The 17,898-nt window shown below is 33.6% G+C and overlaps 1 protein-coding gene across 1 annotated transcript in view; it reads left to right on the forward strand.

Moving 5' to 3' along the window:
- The window catches only part of LOC124373581 (folylpolyglutamate synthase, mitochondrial-like), a gene marked incomplete at its 5' end in the record, with an annotated part of 31,903 nt that extends 17,966 nt beyond the window's left edge, over positions 1 to 13,937 (forward strand). Inside the window, 4 exons of the mRNA XM_046831945.1 lie at positions 77 to 257; positions 2,423 to 2,567; positions 11,565 to 11,787; positions 13,688 to 13,937. Of these exons, the coding sequence (XP_046687901.1) occupies positions 77 to 257; positions 2,423 to 2,567; positions 11,565 to 11,787; positions 13,688 to 13,922 (784 nt within the window). The remainder of the gene's footprint in view (positions 1 to 76; positions 258 to 2,422; positions 2,568 to 11,564; positions 11,788 to 13,687) is intronic.
- Positions 13,938 to 17,898: the final 3,961 nt, after the last annotated feature.

The raw sequence follows: 17,898 nt of genomic DNA on the forward strand, positions 1-17,898 counted from the left end.
TAAAAGTTGTTATTATACATGTTTTAACAAAATCATTATTATTTATAGAAACCATTTATAAAGGAAATGATTACAGAAAACCTGCTGTAGTGGGTATCACCTCCCTTGGATTAGACCACACGAGTCTGTTGGGGAATACTATTGAAGAAATTGCTTGGCAGAAAGGTGGGATCATGAAGTTGGGAACACCAGCGTTCACGAGCCCTCAGTTAACGCCAGCTTTAGAAGTGTTAAACCAGCGTGCTGTAGAGAAAAAGGTACAATATTCATATCTTCATCTTAAACTGTTGTCAATATAAGTTCCCTGCTTAGTGTCATCTGTTACGTTAGACTTATCTGAAGTACACAAGGCTATCAAAGTTTTAGATGAGTCCAAGGGTTGTGGGTCTGAGTCTATTCCCCAGCGTCTGAAATACTGCTGTCAACTGATAGAATATCCTCTCACTAGGCTATTCAATAAATCTTTATCAGATGGCATATTTCCTAATGTCATTAAAAGAAATTTTGTTGCTCCTATTCTCATAAAGGGTCCAGTTAATAATGTGAAAAATTACCGCCCCATTGTTATAATTTCAGTTATCGCCAAACTATATTCGAAAAGGTCTTCCTCAATAGGACACACTTTTCCTTTTCTCATCAAATTACTTTTCATCAACATGGATTTATGCGTGGGTGTTCTTAAGCCACAAACTTGTTGACCTTCCAGTCTGACATATTTGATGCCTTCGTTGAGTGCTCCCAGGTCGATGCTATCGAACTTGATTTTTCCGAGGTTTTCAATCATATAAGTCATATACTGTTGTTAAGAAAGCTCGAAACATGTAGATTTGCCAGCAAATTGCTTGACTGGATCTCTAGGTACTTACATGATAGGACACTACAAGCTCTCTTTAATGAAACTCTCTCTTGCTCATTCAAAGCCACAAGGATCTATATTGGATGTAAGGATCCTTACCTGTTCAACATATTTATTAATGATGTCACAAACCAGCTGCGTTATAAGTACTTATTTTTCATTGATGAGATCCAACTTTATGAGAAAATTTGTTCAGCTAGTAACTGTGACCTTCTTCCAGCTGGACTGGATTGTATTGTGGAATGGTGTGGTACTAACTCGATGTCCTTAAACAAAGACAAATGCCTATGCATTACCTTCCACCTCAATATTAGCCCTTATCAGTGTGAATATAACGATGCTATCCTCAAGCATACATCAGAAGTAAGGGATCTGTATGTAATTTTGTAAAATCTACGAACTGGGAACACCAAGTTCATGCTGCCTGCATCAGTGCACTGCCTTCGCAGTGGTCTCAAGCACCGCCTCCATAGAAAATTCAAAAGCATCTGTTTTCTTAAGCTGCTCTACTCTTTGTTCGTCAGACCTCAGGTGGTGTACTGTAGTGTTGTCTAGGCTTCTCATCAGGTCTACCTAAAATCTGATCTTGAAAAGGTTCAAAATTGTTTCTTCCACATGGTGGGTACCCATCTTGGGTACACCAACACACTCTTGCTTGATACTGTCCATTCTTCTCAATCTGTTATCCTTTGAGAAAAGATGTACAGTTCAGGACATCATGTTCTTACACCACTTGGTTAACTCCAAGGTGGACTGCTCCGACCTCTCTAGAGAATTCATTCAGAGTCTCGCATTCTTTGCTAAACCAGTCGTCTTAACGAACTATGCCAGGAAACTCTGCTAAGGATGTAGGAGTGGGCGAACTCTATCTCCGAGGATTTGGACCTCTTTCGTATGAAAAGTGGCCCATTCAGGAATCGTCTGCTGATCCCCCTACATTAAATACACACGTACATCCACATACACGCACCGCATGCTGTGATAATTATTTTACACTAGTAATTGCGAGTGTTTTTGTTTTTCTTAATTCTCATTTGTTGTTATCCTTGTAATGTTTTTCATAGTTATTAGAAAACTATGCACTTTTTGAGATTTGTTGTTAATTTATTAATATTTATTGTCGTTATTGTTATGTTGCTGCTGTTTTATAGAATAAAATAACTGTAAGTTATTGTTACAGTGTTTGTTTCTAAAGTAATGAGACTGATTGCTGCACAGCACCCCAGTCGCCAGAAGCACACTGAGGGGTGGCCCTGTCCAAAGTTCAATGCAGTTAGGATCAAATATGGAGCTAAATCTGTTCTCGAGTTTTTGACACTGTAGAAAATGTAAAAATCGAGCATTCACTGTAGCGTCACTTAAAAACTAAATTTGTTTTTATTTGAGAAAACCATTTTTGAGACATATAATTTAAAGACACTTACATAGGTGATGTCCCCTCAAGGGCTTAAGTTGAGGATTCCCAAATAAATAAAAATAATGAAAGATAAAAATACACTATAGAATTGCTTATGATATTGTATTTGTAAGCTACAAATTTGTTCATGATTTGAATTTTTATTGTAGTGTCCACTCTGGGAGGTGCCTCCTCTTAGTGAGTATGACTGTGATGGTCTCCAGTTGAGTATTGGTCTCAAAGGCGATGTACAAACAATAAACACATCACTGGCTCTGCAGTTATCTCGGGCCTGGATCAATCGGCAACAACAAGGTATATTTCTGTGTTTTGTTGTTTACACAAATTTATTTACATACATTATCATCATAACTAGAGAGAGCAGTCCTGTGTTTGAAATAAAGTTAAATATTTCGTAAACTGTGTGATTCTTCTTGCTTAATCCGCAATATCAATGAAATTGAATGACGTAGGTAGATGGCACTAAGAATATTATCATTGATTGTATTCTGATTTGCACAGATTAAAATCTGTAGAGACAGTGGACAATTAATTAGTTTTACATAGAAGTTCTAGTTTTAAGTTACAGATTTTATCATTGACAGCTTCCAGTTAGATAGTTTACATAACAACAAAAGTTTCATGATTTCATTTCCTCTATTTTATTTCTTTTTAATTAAAGAATGAAATATTAAAAAAACACAGGCCAATTTGAATCTAAACTAAGCAGAACAACTGGACTTTGGTTTAATTTCTATTTGACAATTCAACTGTCATTACCTAGCCTACATAATATGTTTGCAACAATGGATTGTTGCAATCCTTCAAACATATAACATGAAAATTTCAATAAGGAAGCAATTGGGAGTGCCGATGGCTGAGTGGTCTAAGACGTCAGGATTTGAGTTAGCAATAGCACAGGTAAATCTACAAATAACGTAATTCTTACACTAGAAATTTACAAAATATACCATCATTTAGAAAAGTATATACACTACAAAACAAAAAAAATAAATGAATAACCAATTTTTAGCGATCAAAAACGCAAGTGAGGGAGTCAGAGAACTCACTGACTCATATGTTAATGTAACTTTGGTGGAGGCAAGTAACGCAGAATGACAAATGCACACAGCTCATGGCATGCATTTTAATCCTGATGGGGACAAAATGGTTGACAGAGAAGATAAGTGAAGTACCAGGGATCGGTCTCTCACGACCTGTGCACACATCCTCATCCACACCAGAAACTGAGACCACAACTCTCATTTTTGGAAACGACAAAACAACCAGAAAGGATCCCAACATCTTGTGCCGAAATTTTTTACCTTAACATACAATCAATCAGGAATTAGTGGTTTCCATTAGAGTTAGTATTAGATAGCCTAAGTTGTAATGTTGTAAGGATTAATGAGCATTGGCTATATCAAGACGAAAGTCTGCTTTACATTCTGGTAGATTTACACTTTAGCTGCTTTGTAGAAAACCACCACTTATTGAAAGTGGCTGCTGTATATTTGTTAAAGTTGGATTAGATTATAAGGTGATAAACGTTTGCTAAAACTGTAGTTAATACTATTTACCACACTGAAGACTCAGACTCAGTTTTCATGTTCTTTTATTTAAAAAAAAATATATTTTCTTAAGTTTGTCACTAAACTCAAGAACTTAAGGTGATTGTATTCATATTGGTACCATAATCATAACGGGTAAATATTAATATAAACATAAAAAAGAATACAATTAAGAGTGAATCTTTTCTGAATCTACTATGATCTTGTACTGTGTATTGTTTAAGTAAGGAAGATACAAGGAAAAGTGCTTGTCTAGATATCATTATAACCAATGAAAATAGTGCAGAAACAAAATAAAATGTATTCTTCAAGCTCATCTTTCAGATCACGTTAGTGTAATTGCTACATTTAACAATGAAATCTTGATTACCAGAGAAAAAGAAATTGTACGAGTTCTCATAGTAATAGGAATATAAAATCCTGTGCATTAGCTGCATTTAAAGCACATATTGAACTGTTGGATTGTTTAGATCTAAGATGGTTCTTTAATGTTGAAGATACTTTTAATTATTTTGTCAAAATATTATCTGATACTTATAATTACTGTTGTAATGTTAAGGAATTCAAAATGGCATCATTGAAAGAACAAAAGAAAAACAAATGGTTTACTCCTAAACGTAAAAAGTCAAGAGAGTTGTTGTTAACCTTCCATGATACAGAATTGCAACAATGATGTAGAGAAGAGTAGGTTTAGAAACAACTGCATGTTAGCAAAAAGAGCAGATGGACTTAAAATAAAGCAGGCAAAAATAGCAGCAAATAACTAAATAAAAAAATCAAATAATAAATGTAAAGCAGCATGGACTGTTATTACTACTGAAACATATTGAAATGGTAACGGAACTGAAAATGCTAATGTTGAATCAAATTAGCTTCATGAATATTGTGCTAAAGCAGTTATCTTTTAACTAATAATGGTAAGAATTGTGAAAATAGTGCTTTACAGTTTAAAATTTCCTCTTATCTAGTCCTAGTAATTTAAGCTCTAACTTCAGGTGGCACTGCATTACTGAATATGACATCTTACAATGTGTATCAGAGTTGAGTTCTTCTGATTGTGAGGATATTTGTGGGTTTTCAGACAAGATTGTTAAGGAAAATATTATGTATATAAAGTATTAGAACCTTTATTATATTTGTATAATGTCATATTTCAACAAGGTGTCTTTTCTTGTGTATTGAAGGTGGTTAAAGCAACATCTGTTTATAAGAAGGGAGACAAGCTGAATCCTATCATTTACCACCCTATATCGTTGGTACCAATATTTAGTAAGGTATTAGAATACTGTGTAAAAAATCAATGTATCAATATATGTGAAACAAAGGATACATATTTAAAGAACAGTTTAGACCCATACTTGGCCCCTAATACAATCAAAGCAGTGCAGTTTGTTGTAACAAATGTTGTAAATTGTTTTGAGAACAAAACAGTGCACTCTGCTTCATTAATATATTTATCAAAAGCTTTTGAATTTAGTGCTGGGGCCTTTTTTTGTGTAGTAGCTATCAATGATTTTGCCTATAATGTTCCATGCTCTTGAGAATTACATTATAGTGCTGATGACACCACTCTATTGGTTAGCAATAAAAAGTTAAATCAGCTTTGGACAAATCAAAGGAGGCTTTTGAATGAAGCTAATGAACGGTTTAAATCTAATGCTTTGATTGTGAATAGCAATAAAACAGAGCACATGTTTGTCCTTAGATGTAAATATTTATGATGATTTTAATTTTGATTCTGTTAAACTTTTAGGGATTCATTTAGATAGCAAGCTTAGTTGGGAAGTGCATGTGCAAATGGTTTGTAAAAAAACTAGCCAGGGTAATTTATTTACTTAAAAATTTAAATGTTGTATGAGTAATGGTATACTTTTAATGCTTTCTTCCACCCACATTTAATGTGTGGAATCTTGTGGGAAAATTTTATTGCTGCTCAAAAAAGGTTTTGTATGGAAGAAGAAGGCATTAAGAGTAATAAAAGGTCTTTCTGACGGGTTTCATGTTCGTCCATATTTAAAAAACTCTAAATTATGACACTGCCAAGTATATCACATGTTTGATTAAATGTAAATAAATTTTAGATAATTATCAGAGCAGACAGAATATTCATAACTATGACACAAGAAACAAAGGCAACCTAGAAGTGGTAATGTCACGCTAGAGAAAACTACGAACAGTCATATATGTATGAAAATTAATTTATTCTAAAAATAAGCTGATGAAGCATGGTCATTTAGCAAAAAAATAATTCTAGGTTAAAAGTAAAGGGTTTAACTGTGGCTCCTTATGTTGTAGATAATTTTATAATCAAAATTCCTCTAGACAATTGTTTAAATGCATGTGTTGATATTTATATTTTAATTTATATTCTAATTTATATTTCATAGGCATATTTTACTAAACTATGGTTTTGTTAATACATTTTTATGTGGGATGGCAATACAATATCCTTGATTCTTTAGAAGTTTAAAACTCTGTTAGCGGTTGGTTAAAAAAACAAAGCTTTTTATTTAGTTATTGATTATTTATCCTGTGATGTTAGTTAACTAAAATTCTAGCCTATGTTGCTTGAATTTATTATATTGTGTTTTATTTTAACTGTTGTACTTTTTAAAGAATCAACTCCCATTTCTACTTAAAGATGTACCACTTGAAAGAAGACATCAAATGATATTCAAACATGATGGCTCACCGGCAAATTATTTAAAAAATGCATTTGTAAATAATATATAGTTTAGAGAGCACTTGTAGATCAGTTTTCCAGGCAGATTGGATTGGTCGGGGTCGACCAATTAATTGGCCACCTAGGTCCCCTGATTTAAATCCCTGGGATTATTACCTTTGGGGCCATTTAAAGCATTTTGTATATGCAGAACCAGTTAGTTTCAAAGAAGAATTATTGAACTGAATTTTAAACGTTTCTGAACTACTTAAGAACAACCGAAATGCTATTAGAAAAGCTACACGTGGTGTAGCTTTAACACGTTAGCTGCCATGGAGGTCAGATCTGACCGGCAGTAAACTAGCCCTAAATGCCATGCACGCTCATATTACTGCCCAACCCCGAAATTGCCAAGTTTCTAAAATTATTTTATTCATTAACTCGAATTGTTTTGTTAGTTAAAATTCATTTTCTGTCAAAACTGCATTGAAATCTCTTGAATATAATGCAATTTGAGCGTCGGCCATATCTGGCCGGGCACAACATTTTTTGTTGTGATTTTTCATTAAAAATAACACTGCCGCCCAGATCTGGCCGGCACTATATTGCTCACTGTTGCGACTATTTTGTGCGCCGATGTTGGTATCAGTTAGGGCTGCCGTCTGCCACTGTCAGCTAGTTTGAACGAAACTAAACTTGTGTAAACGATTTCATTATGAGTAGTAGAGACGTAAATGAAGAACAAATTCAAAGACTTTTGGACTGTCCAATGTCCAGTGAACCAGACCCTCAACATGAAATTGAGGAAACATAGGTTCAAGTGTTGACGACACGGATGAAGATCCGGACTTTTTGCCAAGTGAATCGGATCATGACAGTAGTGATGATGAAGGCGAGGCTAACAATGGAAATAGAGACAAATGATATGAACGGTGGCGATTCTGGTGAAAAATGACGGAGAAGTGATTGATGGGATGAATGGACTGAATTTAAAGGTAGGCAACAAGAATTTTCTTTTCACTTCTACTTCTGAGTACCATTTAAATATGGCCAATGATGCTAAACCTGTAGACTATTACTTAGCTTTCATTACTGACGACATTATACAAATGATGGTCGTAGAGACTAATAGAAATGCCAGTAAAGTATTGCGAGAAACGAGGTTGAACCGAAGTAGTAGACTTAATAAATGGGCTCCCACAGATGATGTAGAAATGTGGAAGTTTATTGGTATCCTCATATGGATGGGCTTGTCTAATCATCCCCGCATAACAGACTACTGGTCTGGCAACATTTTGTATAAGAATACTGTTGCTTCTCAAGTTATGAGCCGAAACCGTTTCCAGCTAATGCTACGCTTTTGGCATTTTAACGATCATGCTGCTGAGGAACGTGATGGGCGTATCGCAAAGATTTTGCCCCTAATTTCTAAGATGAACGACATTTTTTTGAACAAGAAATCTGCTGGCCAAGATCTCGTAATAGACGAGAGCATGATTCCCTTTAGGGGCAGACTGTCATTTCGACAGTACATACCCAACAAGGCCCACAAATATTGGCCTAAAGATTTTTCAAACTTTGTGACCAGCAAGGGTATACCTATTGTATAAAAGTTTACATGGGTAAAGGGACCATCCAGAATGAAAATAATGAATTAGTTTCAACCTCAGTGGTCATGGAACTCATGGAACATAACTTGGATAAGGGACACATCTTATATGTAGATAATTACTACACATCAGTGCAAACTTGCCAACAATCTTTTAGCTAGAAGAACCCACCTTGTTGGTACTGTGAGAGCAAACAGGAAAGGTCTCCCTGCCGATGTTATGAAGGCACAAATAAAAAAAGGAGAAATGAAAGCCCTTGAAAATGATGATGGTATTGTAGTTACCAAATGGAAGGACAAGAGAGAAGTGCGAAATGTTGTCCACCAAACATGAAGTAGAGTACGTTCTCACAGGAAAAATAGACAAAAAAGGCAATGACATTTTTAAAGCCATTAGTGATAGTTGAGTACAACAAGGGAAAGATGGGCATCGATGTGTCTGACCAACTCTCATCTTATAGCACTGGTGTTCGAAAGTCAAGAAGATGGTACCATAAAGCAGCAGAAGAAATAGTTCTTGGAACCGCTGTTTGTAAAACTCTTGGCTGGCCTACACTAATGCTGTGAAAAGCAAGACCTACAGCAGGCGGACATCAGAAAAAGCACTGCATGTCAATTACAACTTTTAAAGAAAATCTGGCTGTTTCACTTATGGGTCTAGATAATAACACTATTACTCCTGTAAAAGGTACAGGGCACCATTATCTGACTATAATCTCAAAACTTTACTGGAGAGGGAAAGGGTAGACACAGGGTCAGAAGGTACTGCAAAATGTGTTACAAAAAAGCTGTACAAGTAAGTGGACGTGATGTGGCCAAGAAACTGGGCAAAGTGAACACATTTTGTGAGCAGTGTCCTGAGAAGCCATACTTATGTAAAGACTGTTTTCGTGAAGTTCACAAATAACATGTTTTATAACAAAGTGTCATGTAATTATTATCAATATTGCAAATTTTTACAATTTTATTTTATTTCACAACTAAATATTTTACAAGGAAATGTACTTTATTGAAAAAAAATGATAGTTAGGTTTAATATGTCTGATTTATGTAAAAATTAAACCAAACATTTGTAAATCATTGGCTGTACCTTTATTCAATCCTTGAACAATCACTCCATCACGTAAAATGTGTTTCTAACAAGAATTTAATTCATTTTGTAAGTATCAAAATGATCGATATTACGTAATAAATACTAGCCGGCCATTTCTGGCCGACACAATACCATGACAACAAGTCAATATTTGAGTATTAATTTCCCGCGCTAAAGTAAGTAGACAACAATGGGAGTCGTTTTGTAGGTAAATAGCGATATTCAAGATCGCTAGAAGTTCAACAAAATTGACTGTAGACCGCGCAGCACATAGTAAAAAAACATAACCTAACATAACCCTGCTTTTTGATGTTTGCCGGTCAGATATGGCCGACAGAAAGTCTTACCATTATATACGGTGCCGGCCAGATCTGACCTACATGGCATTTGGAGAGAAGTTTCAAAAATACCTTTGGCAGCTAACGTGTTAAACACACTAGATTGTGCCTACATTATCAAGGAAATAATTTTTAACACCATTTATAAGCTATGGAAATTGGAATAAAAGATTCCGCAATCAAAATGTTATGTTTTTACGAAGAACGTTCATTTAATAAACACCTATTATAAAACAAATGCAAACAGATATTAATTATTGAAGTTTTGTCTTATTTTTCGTATGTGATGATTTAATTAAACATTAATTTTTAAAACTTTGTGTTTGTATATTATTAGCCTATTTACATCATTCTCTTTAGAATTACATTCTTTACAAGTTTTGGTTAAAAAGTTTGCGTGTTTATTTAATGAAGTTAATGTTCTTCAGTCTAAACAAAGCATGTTTTTAAAGACCGAATTTTACATATTTTGTCTGATATCTCAGGTATGGGGTTGTTGTACAGGTCTGGGATGTATTTTATTAAATTTTTCAGTTAATTTTACATAAGATCCAATAAATTTAAGACTTAATTTTACACCACAAAAACATCAGTTTAGCTTTATTTCTGACCTTTCTCATAAAATCGGGTGAAATCTTTCGCTAGCTGTAGTTTGCTAACAAAGCGTTTCTGGACATATGTTTAAATGAATTTTTCTCATTATTTAGATGAGAGGAAACCACCCAAGAATTTCGTTGAGTTACTCTTGGGATACCCTGTATTTTGTGACAAACTGTGATCATGGTGAAACCACACAACTTCACTAAAAATAATCTTTGTTCACCATTTTGTTATTTGAGGAGTATCATTCATAAGCTGTTGCGGTTGATACTGATTGGAAAGACCATTTGTAAATTCCTTCATAATTTGTCAATTTAAAGAAATCAGAATACAAATAATGTACATTTTAGAATCAAGTTTCAGTAACAGAAGAAAAATTCTAGTTTATGACAATCTGCTCTGGTTTCAAGAATTCTAACGGCTCTTCATTATCCCCCTGATTATCTGCAATTTTTTTCTGTCTATCTTTCTTTTACCAATCTGCACCAGCGATAATGAGTACATGCAATCCCATGTCTTGTAACAGTCTTTATGTTGTGATAATAATTAATTAGTAATGTTTGAATTACTGAGTATTGTATAAAAGCTCTGTACTGAGTGTTGTATTAAGTAAAATGTGTAAGAGCTATACTATTCTTTGTTTAAACATTGTTAGTTTTTGACAATAGAAGGATTCCGAAGGAAACATAATATTTCTGGACATTTTACATTGTTCAGTGATACGAAAAATCAGTAGTACTATATTTTAAGATCTGCAGTCTGTCTCTTTCTCAAGTGGATAACTAACCTAACACATAACTACAATCTAGATTAAAATAAACAAATCATACCAGAATGTTGTGACATGCATAAGTCAGGAATCACAAGAACCATGTTGTGTGTCAACTTCATGCACAATATCTCTAAAACATGCACTCAATAAAAATAAAACATTAATTATTGAAACTGAACTGAAGAAAATACAGGTCACAATAGGTCTGCACTGGATGACCAACCATTGAAAACTGATCAGATGCCAATATAGTAAATGGCGATAACCTTGGCAGAAACAAGATGGTAGCAAATTGGTTTTCATTGGTTGGTCGGTATCAAGAAACGTATAACTGATAGCTTTGAAAGAGCTGAACTGATATCTTGGCGTTTTGTGGGAGCTAGCTGGTTCCACACAGTACCACTACGAATTACTCATAGAATAGGCTTCTGATGTTCGAAGCAAGCAAACAAAAACAAAAAAAGAACACAAACAGATTTTTCAATATCTTTGCATAGAGAGGTCACTAATTATATTGTTTAAACAATGTCTTCAAGGAATGGCATTCATTGTGCTATATATATATTAGTTATATAAATTAGTGATAAAAGATGTCATAATTTTGTTGTTTTATACTCTGGTAAACTAGATCCTTCCTGATGTTCAAAAATTAACATTTTTGTTTTAGCCAAAAGCAGTACTGGATTATTGGGGTATGCTAAAGCATTTAGGATTGATGGTGCTACAGCTGAAGGAATAAAATCGTGTTCCTGGCCTGGACGTTACCAAGTGCTCACTAGAAAATCAGACCATGGGAGTTGTACTTACTATTTAGATGGTGCTCACACGTTGGAGAGTATAGAACTTTGTGTCCAGTGGTTTCGTCAAATCATAAACAAGGATCAGAACAGGTAATAAAAAGAATATTTTTCAAATTCACTGCTTTTACCGATTATGTGCATAAAGTTGGAAGGAATTTATAAATATACACATTGAACTTTAATTCTTTATTATTGACTTGTTCACTCATTAATGAAAAACTCATATTGGCTTAGTTAATATTTCAAATCTTTTTGGATTTTGGAGTAACAATTAAAATAGCAAAAATTATTCCAATCTGTTTAAATTCCTGTAATTTAGCTATTGTAATTTTTAACTTATTCCATTTTTTTTTAGATTAAACCCTCTCCACATATTGAGTCCTAAGAATGTTTTGTTAATACGATATAAGCTTCCACAAAGTCAAAAATATATATAAGTTATAAAAAAATTACATAGTTATTGTGGTGAAAAACTGTCTAGATCGGTAGGTTAAACTAAAACATAAAACAATACAATATTTATAATAAAATTGCGTTAAATTCAAAATTTGTCAATTCTTTGTAAATATCTATTCCAGTGATTGTAAAAAGATTGAAATTTAAAAAGTGTACTTGTATTTTAAGCATAACTACAGTGAAATTATATAATTATACATGTTATACAGTATCGCAGGTTAAATACATTTTTATAAGGTTAAACTCATTTCTTAACAAGGAAATGTTTGGGTCAAACAATCTTTGTCAGTAAAGGTTTAGATAACAATCTAAATATTTTATTTGGAACATGTGTACAATGTGGCTAGAAACATGTGAAAAAGGGAACAGTGCCTTGGTATTTTTTGTAACAAGTGCACAGTTTGATTTCTCACACCTGCACTCTTGTATATTGTTATTAGGAAAAGATTAATTAACATTTTAAATCTTACATTAACATTTTTGAACTTGAGCTTGCTTTAACAAACACAATGTATTACAAAATTAGTGATATTCCAAATGCCAGCCAACAAGCCCTTATTCTGTACCTTTACATAACCCAAAATCTTTTCTTTGGAGTTTTGCTGTTGTAATAATGTTGCAATACTTGTACGAGGAATTTCTGTCTCATATACAATCTTCAAATTCACTTCCTTCCATGACTTCAGGTACTCCTGTTTTCCTCTTAGCCATTTAGCTGTCTCCAGATTTTCACAGGTGATAATCAAGACACCTTATTTATGGTTGATAACATGGAAACCTCGGAGAGGTCGGTTTCCCCTTCTCTTCCTCAATCTCTGCTAGGATTGCATTCTGAATCGCTTCTATCTGTTGAGAGAAAGGAGAGATTGGGAAAACCTGCTTCCAATATACCCAGCCTTACTCCTTAAATAACTTGTTTGAAAGACATACTTTGGCAAGGCGCAGAATGCACTTTTTGCCCCTTGCTTGATATGTTTTTCTATGAATGACTTTTTCTTCAGATGTCCATCAAGAGTTGCTCGTTGTGACAGAGGTCTCTTTGACCTCTTCTGTATGTGGATCCTTTTAAGCTTTGGATTAAGCTCTTTAGGTATTGGTTTTTAAAACCAACTCTCAGGTTTCTTTTAGGTAAAGCCCATGTCTTGCAAACCTTTTTCTGGCTGTGTCACTCAACTTTGGGATCTAGCAAGCTTTTCTATCTGTTAGGACCAATGAGTGTTTTTGGTACTGATCAGAGATGTATCACAATATACATCTTGGTTCTGTTAATGTCTAGTCAGTTCAAGCAGCATAAATAATATTGTGCTATGTAGTTTTCAATAAAGAAATGATTGTTGCACAAGCAACTGCTGATATACTCGGATCTTTAATGATTGGAGATCAGCCGTAACATATCTCTTTAGTGTTCATTAATGTCTTGTCAGTTTTATCTCCTATAAAAAAATACCTGAGCTATGTAGGACCTAAAATCTCTAAAAATTTTCTTATAAATACCAAACCTTATATTCTCATTAAATATATGTGATTGTTACAGGAGCTCCTGTAGATATATCCTGGTCTTTAATGTGACCGGAGATAGAAAGCCGACTGACCTCTTGGTTCCATTGATGTCTTGTCAGTTTGACAGTGCTTTCTTCTGTCCGAACATCTCGGTGTCTGATCCCAAATCTAATGGTGAGCTTTTATCTTTTATTAGTTACTGTTTTATAGCAAATTTTATTTCATGCATTATCAGTTTTAGTTATTTTTTAAATTTTTTAGTAAAGTAATTTTCAAATACAAAAATTGCTGATGTTTGGTATCCAGTACTTTAATTGTTCATAATAAATCAATGGAATATAACCTACTTGTCTTTTTAAAACTAATTCAAATTCAATATAATTTCTTTACTTTATTTTCTTTATCAGATATATAATAACGTAACCATCACACTTGGAAATATTATTCTAACAATAATAAACTTATTATTTCATCATATGGAAAATTAGTAAGGGTGATCTTCAAGAGCTCTGTAACAATTTTGCCCTGTAATTACTTGCAAGCACTGGATACAACAATAAAACTAAAGCTATATAAAACTTTAATTAATTTCTTTCTTTTATTGAAATGTTAAACGCTTAAAAGTACTACAACACCAAAATACTACTCTTCATTATTTATCTTTACAAGTTTACCTCTGTCAACAATTTTAATAGAATCTAGAACGTTCTTGCTAAGATGTACATTATTTTTAACGAAAAATGTTTGAATATAAATAAATACATATATGTAGGGTTTGTGAACACACCACCTGCTATTGCTTTTACCTGTAATTGTTCGGGAATCATCAAGCCCATGCAGGACATTTTTACACTCTGTATATATATATATATATATATATATAAAGATACGCTTGCACAAGCCAGGAGCAACAAACTACTGATACTACTGTGACATGTTTGCTCAGCTTCTGCAAGCATTTATTTAAAGTGGTCGTGCTCACTTATGCGTTGATAGATTTTGGTGAAAAAAGTACCTTTGGAATTTTTAAAAGATGTTATCTTCTACAAATGTTAAAACCTATGTAAAACAGCTGATGCCTATCAAAAGACAAAACGTTTTCTGCTTCCAGCTTGTGCAATTGTACCTTTAACCCTTTCCGAGCCAGGCGGCAAAATATTGCCGTCGGTGACATACGCGAAAAGCGCCAGGTGGCAATATAGTCTCCTTGATATTCGTTGTTTTCTTAAATAAATACGTCAAATGATTAAAATTTTATGTTTTTTTATTCCCTGGTATATTTGTAGATAATTAATATGAATATCATTTTTATTTTGGAGGTCTATGCATTTTTATTTTGTAATTGTCAAGTGACATTATTAGCTGACTCGATCCTTTGTTGTTAATTCTTTATGCTTTAGTGTAATTGTACTATTGTATGCTGGATTCGTCTTCATTATTTTATTTTGTGGTTGTAAATATTAGTAGTGTTAGTTGTTACGTGCTTAGCTATTGTGTAGTTACAATGGCTGACAATTTGCGATCTCATGGGAGTGAAATTGTAAGTAGCACATTTGTAAATAGAAAAAGTGTAAATAAATGTCAAATAAAATTGTGTAAATATTTCTTGGTAAATATTGTTTTTTAACTGTATTGAAACTATTTATGGATCCTGCAATCATCTGTTTACCGGTACATCCATAATGTGAATATTTATTTTAAGTTTCTTGTAATGTAAGAGTCAGTTGCTTTAACAAATGTTGCAAAGTACAATTAGGCGTATTTATACAAAATGTGTCATAAAAAATTTATTTATGAGAGAAATAACACAAAATTTTGTATGGTTGCTCCTTTCTAAATGTACAATATAATAAAATAGCTTCCTACAGTAAAATTGCGTTTCCTTTTTTAGTTATTTGCAAAAAAAAATTTTGTATGTAATCTATTAAAACATTATTTTTTTAAATTTTAAATTACTTAAAACTACATCTATATATATATATTTTTTTTTGATAGTATATATCTATACAAGTAATTTGGTGCAACTTTTAGGTCATTCTCTAATTTTTATGAAAAATTATAAATTTTAATCTAAGAGACTGCAAAATCGCCAATTTTAACCTGGCACTTTTCACAAGGGGATATAAGATGTGAAAAAATTTTGCAACATCTCATATTTGGTCCTGGCCCTGAAAGGGTTAAAGTGGTCATGATCGCTTATGAATTGACGGATTTCATTAAAACTAGTACCATTGGAATTTCGATAACATTTTGCAAATATTTAGTGTCTAGTACATTTTTTATGAAAATATTGGTTTTTTTATTATTAGCTTGCACAAGCTGTGATCAGCAAAAATTTTGTCTTTTTATAGGTAAGATACTAACTATTTTTCAATTTTTATAACATTACTCATTATTTCATTTCCATAAACTTCACACAGTTGGGGTTAGATTTAAATTGGTTGATTAGATTTAAATCCATGGCTTCAGATCTCAGAAGCAATGGATACCCTCAATTAGTAATAAATAAGTGCAAACGAACCAGAAGAATCATTCCTGAGTCAGAAAAACAGAATTGTGATAAATTTGCGTTTATGTCAATCCCTTATGTGCCGGGATTATCGGAGAAAATTAGAAGAGTAGGTAGAAAGTACAACATTAGAACCGTGTTTAAAACACACAACACTCTTAGACAAAGTCTCGTAAAAACAAAACCAAAAAATGGCACACAGGATTCCAAAAACTGTGTTTACAGTATAAAATGTAGTTGCAATAGGGAATACATAGGCGAGACAAAAAGACCACTAAACGTAAGGATAAAAGAGCACAAAGAAAACACGAGAAAGGGTCTCACAGAAAAGTCAAAAATTGCACACCATTGTTGGTCCGAAGACCATCATATGAATTGGGATGAAGCCAACATAATACATCGGGAACCAGATTTCTTCAAAAGGAAATTAATTGAGGCAACATACATTAAATTGGCAGACCAACCAATCAGTCAACCATCAGTCGAGATTAGGCTGCTTTGGTTGCCAATTCTAAAAAATGAACTAAAGAGAAAACCAAAAGTATCAAACGGATCAGATATTTGTAATAAACCAATGCGGAGTCACAATATGGTTTTAAGAAGTTCATCTCGCATGAACCAATAATAACGAAAGGGCCCATTCCTGTCCCCCTTCCTTTTTCTTTCCGCCATCTTGTTTTAGCCAGCCGTGACGATTACCATTGGCTAGTCCCTCTGGTCAGTCAGTCGTAGGTGGTTAGTAGACGAATGAAGACGTATTGTGACCTGTATTCCGTAGTTCAGTTTTAATGATTAGTGTTTTGTATAGTTTTTTATTAAGTGCATGTTTATAGAGTTAGTGAAGTTGACAAACAACATGTAGGTTGTGATTCCTGACTTAGGCGTGCCACAACGCTTTGGTAAGATTGTTTATTTTAACCTAGTTTGTAATTATGTATTAGGTTAGTTCTTTTCCTGAAGAAGAGATCAGATTGCAGATCTCGAAACGTAGTGTTACTGATTTCTTGTTTCACTGAACGATGGCAAATGTCCGGAAAAATCCTGTTTCCTTCATTTAAATTGGTTTATGGTTTTTTGCCAACAAATACCTTATTACTGAACGCACTTCACAACTGGTGGGATTTTCAATTGCAGCACACATTTTGATTAATCACAGTGAAAAAAGTTAAAGTGATAAAGACCGCGCATGACTACAGCTCAATGCGTACTGAACACAAGTATTTTGACACCAAGGTGGCGGCAGCCCCGCCCACTTCCACATCATTAAAAAATGTCTGTTACTTTCTGGATAGCCCTCGTACTATTTGCCTCTGGTCAGTCCTACGTGTTTGGTCAATGAGTGCAGACCTATTGTGGCCTACGGAGTTGACTCACAACATAGTTATCATGATTTCCTGACTTATGCTTGTTACAACGCTCTTATATGATTTATTTATTTTAACCTAGATTATAATTATGTGTTAGTTTAGTTATTCATCTGAGGAAGAGATCAGATTGCAGGTTTCAAAATGTTGTGATGCTGATTATTGTATCACTGAAAGATGGAAAATGTTCAGAAAAATTCTGTTTCTTTCGCAAGCACTAAGGGTCCAGTAAGACTTAGTCTTCTTACATTCAACAGCCTTATGAACTGGCTTGTTTTTGCTCCATTGAAAATGTGATCAATTTTTACTCCATCAAAACTAGTGACAGACGGTACAATTGGGCATTATTATTTGGAACTAGTACATGGTAAA

Source organism: Homalodisca vitripennis, unplaced genomic scaffold (assembly GCF_021130785.1).
Source record: "Homalodisca vitripennis isolate AUS2020 unplaced genomic scaffold, UT_GWSS_2.1 ScUCBcl_5911;HRSCAF=12870, whole genome shotgun sequence".
NCBI lineage: Eukaryota > Metazoa > Arthropoda > Insecta > Hemiptera > Cicadellidae > Homalodisca > Homalodisca vitripennis.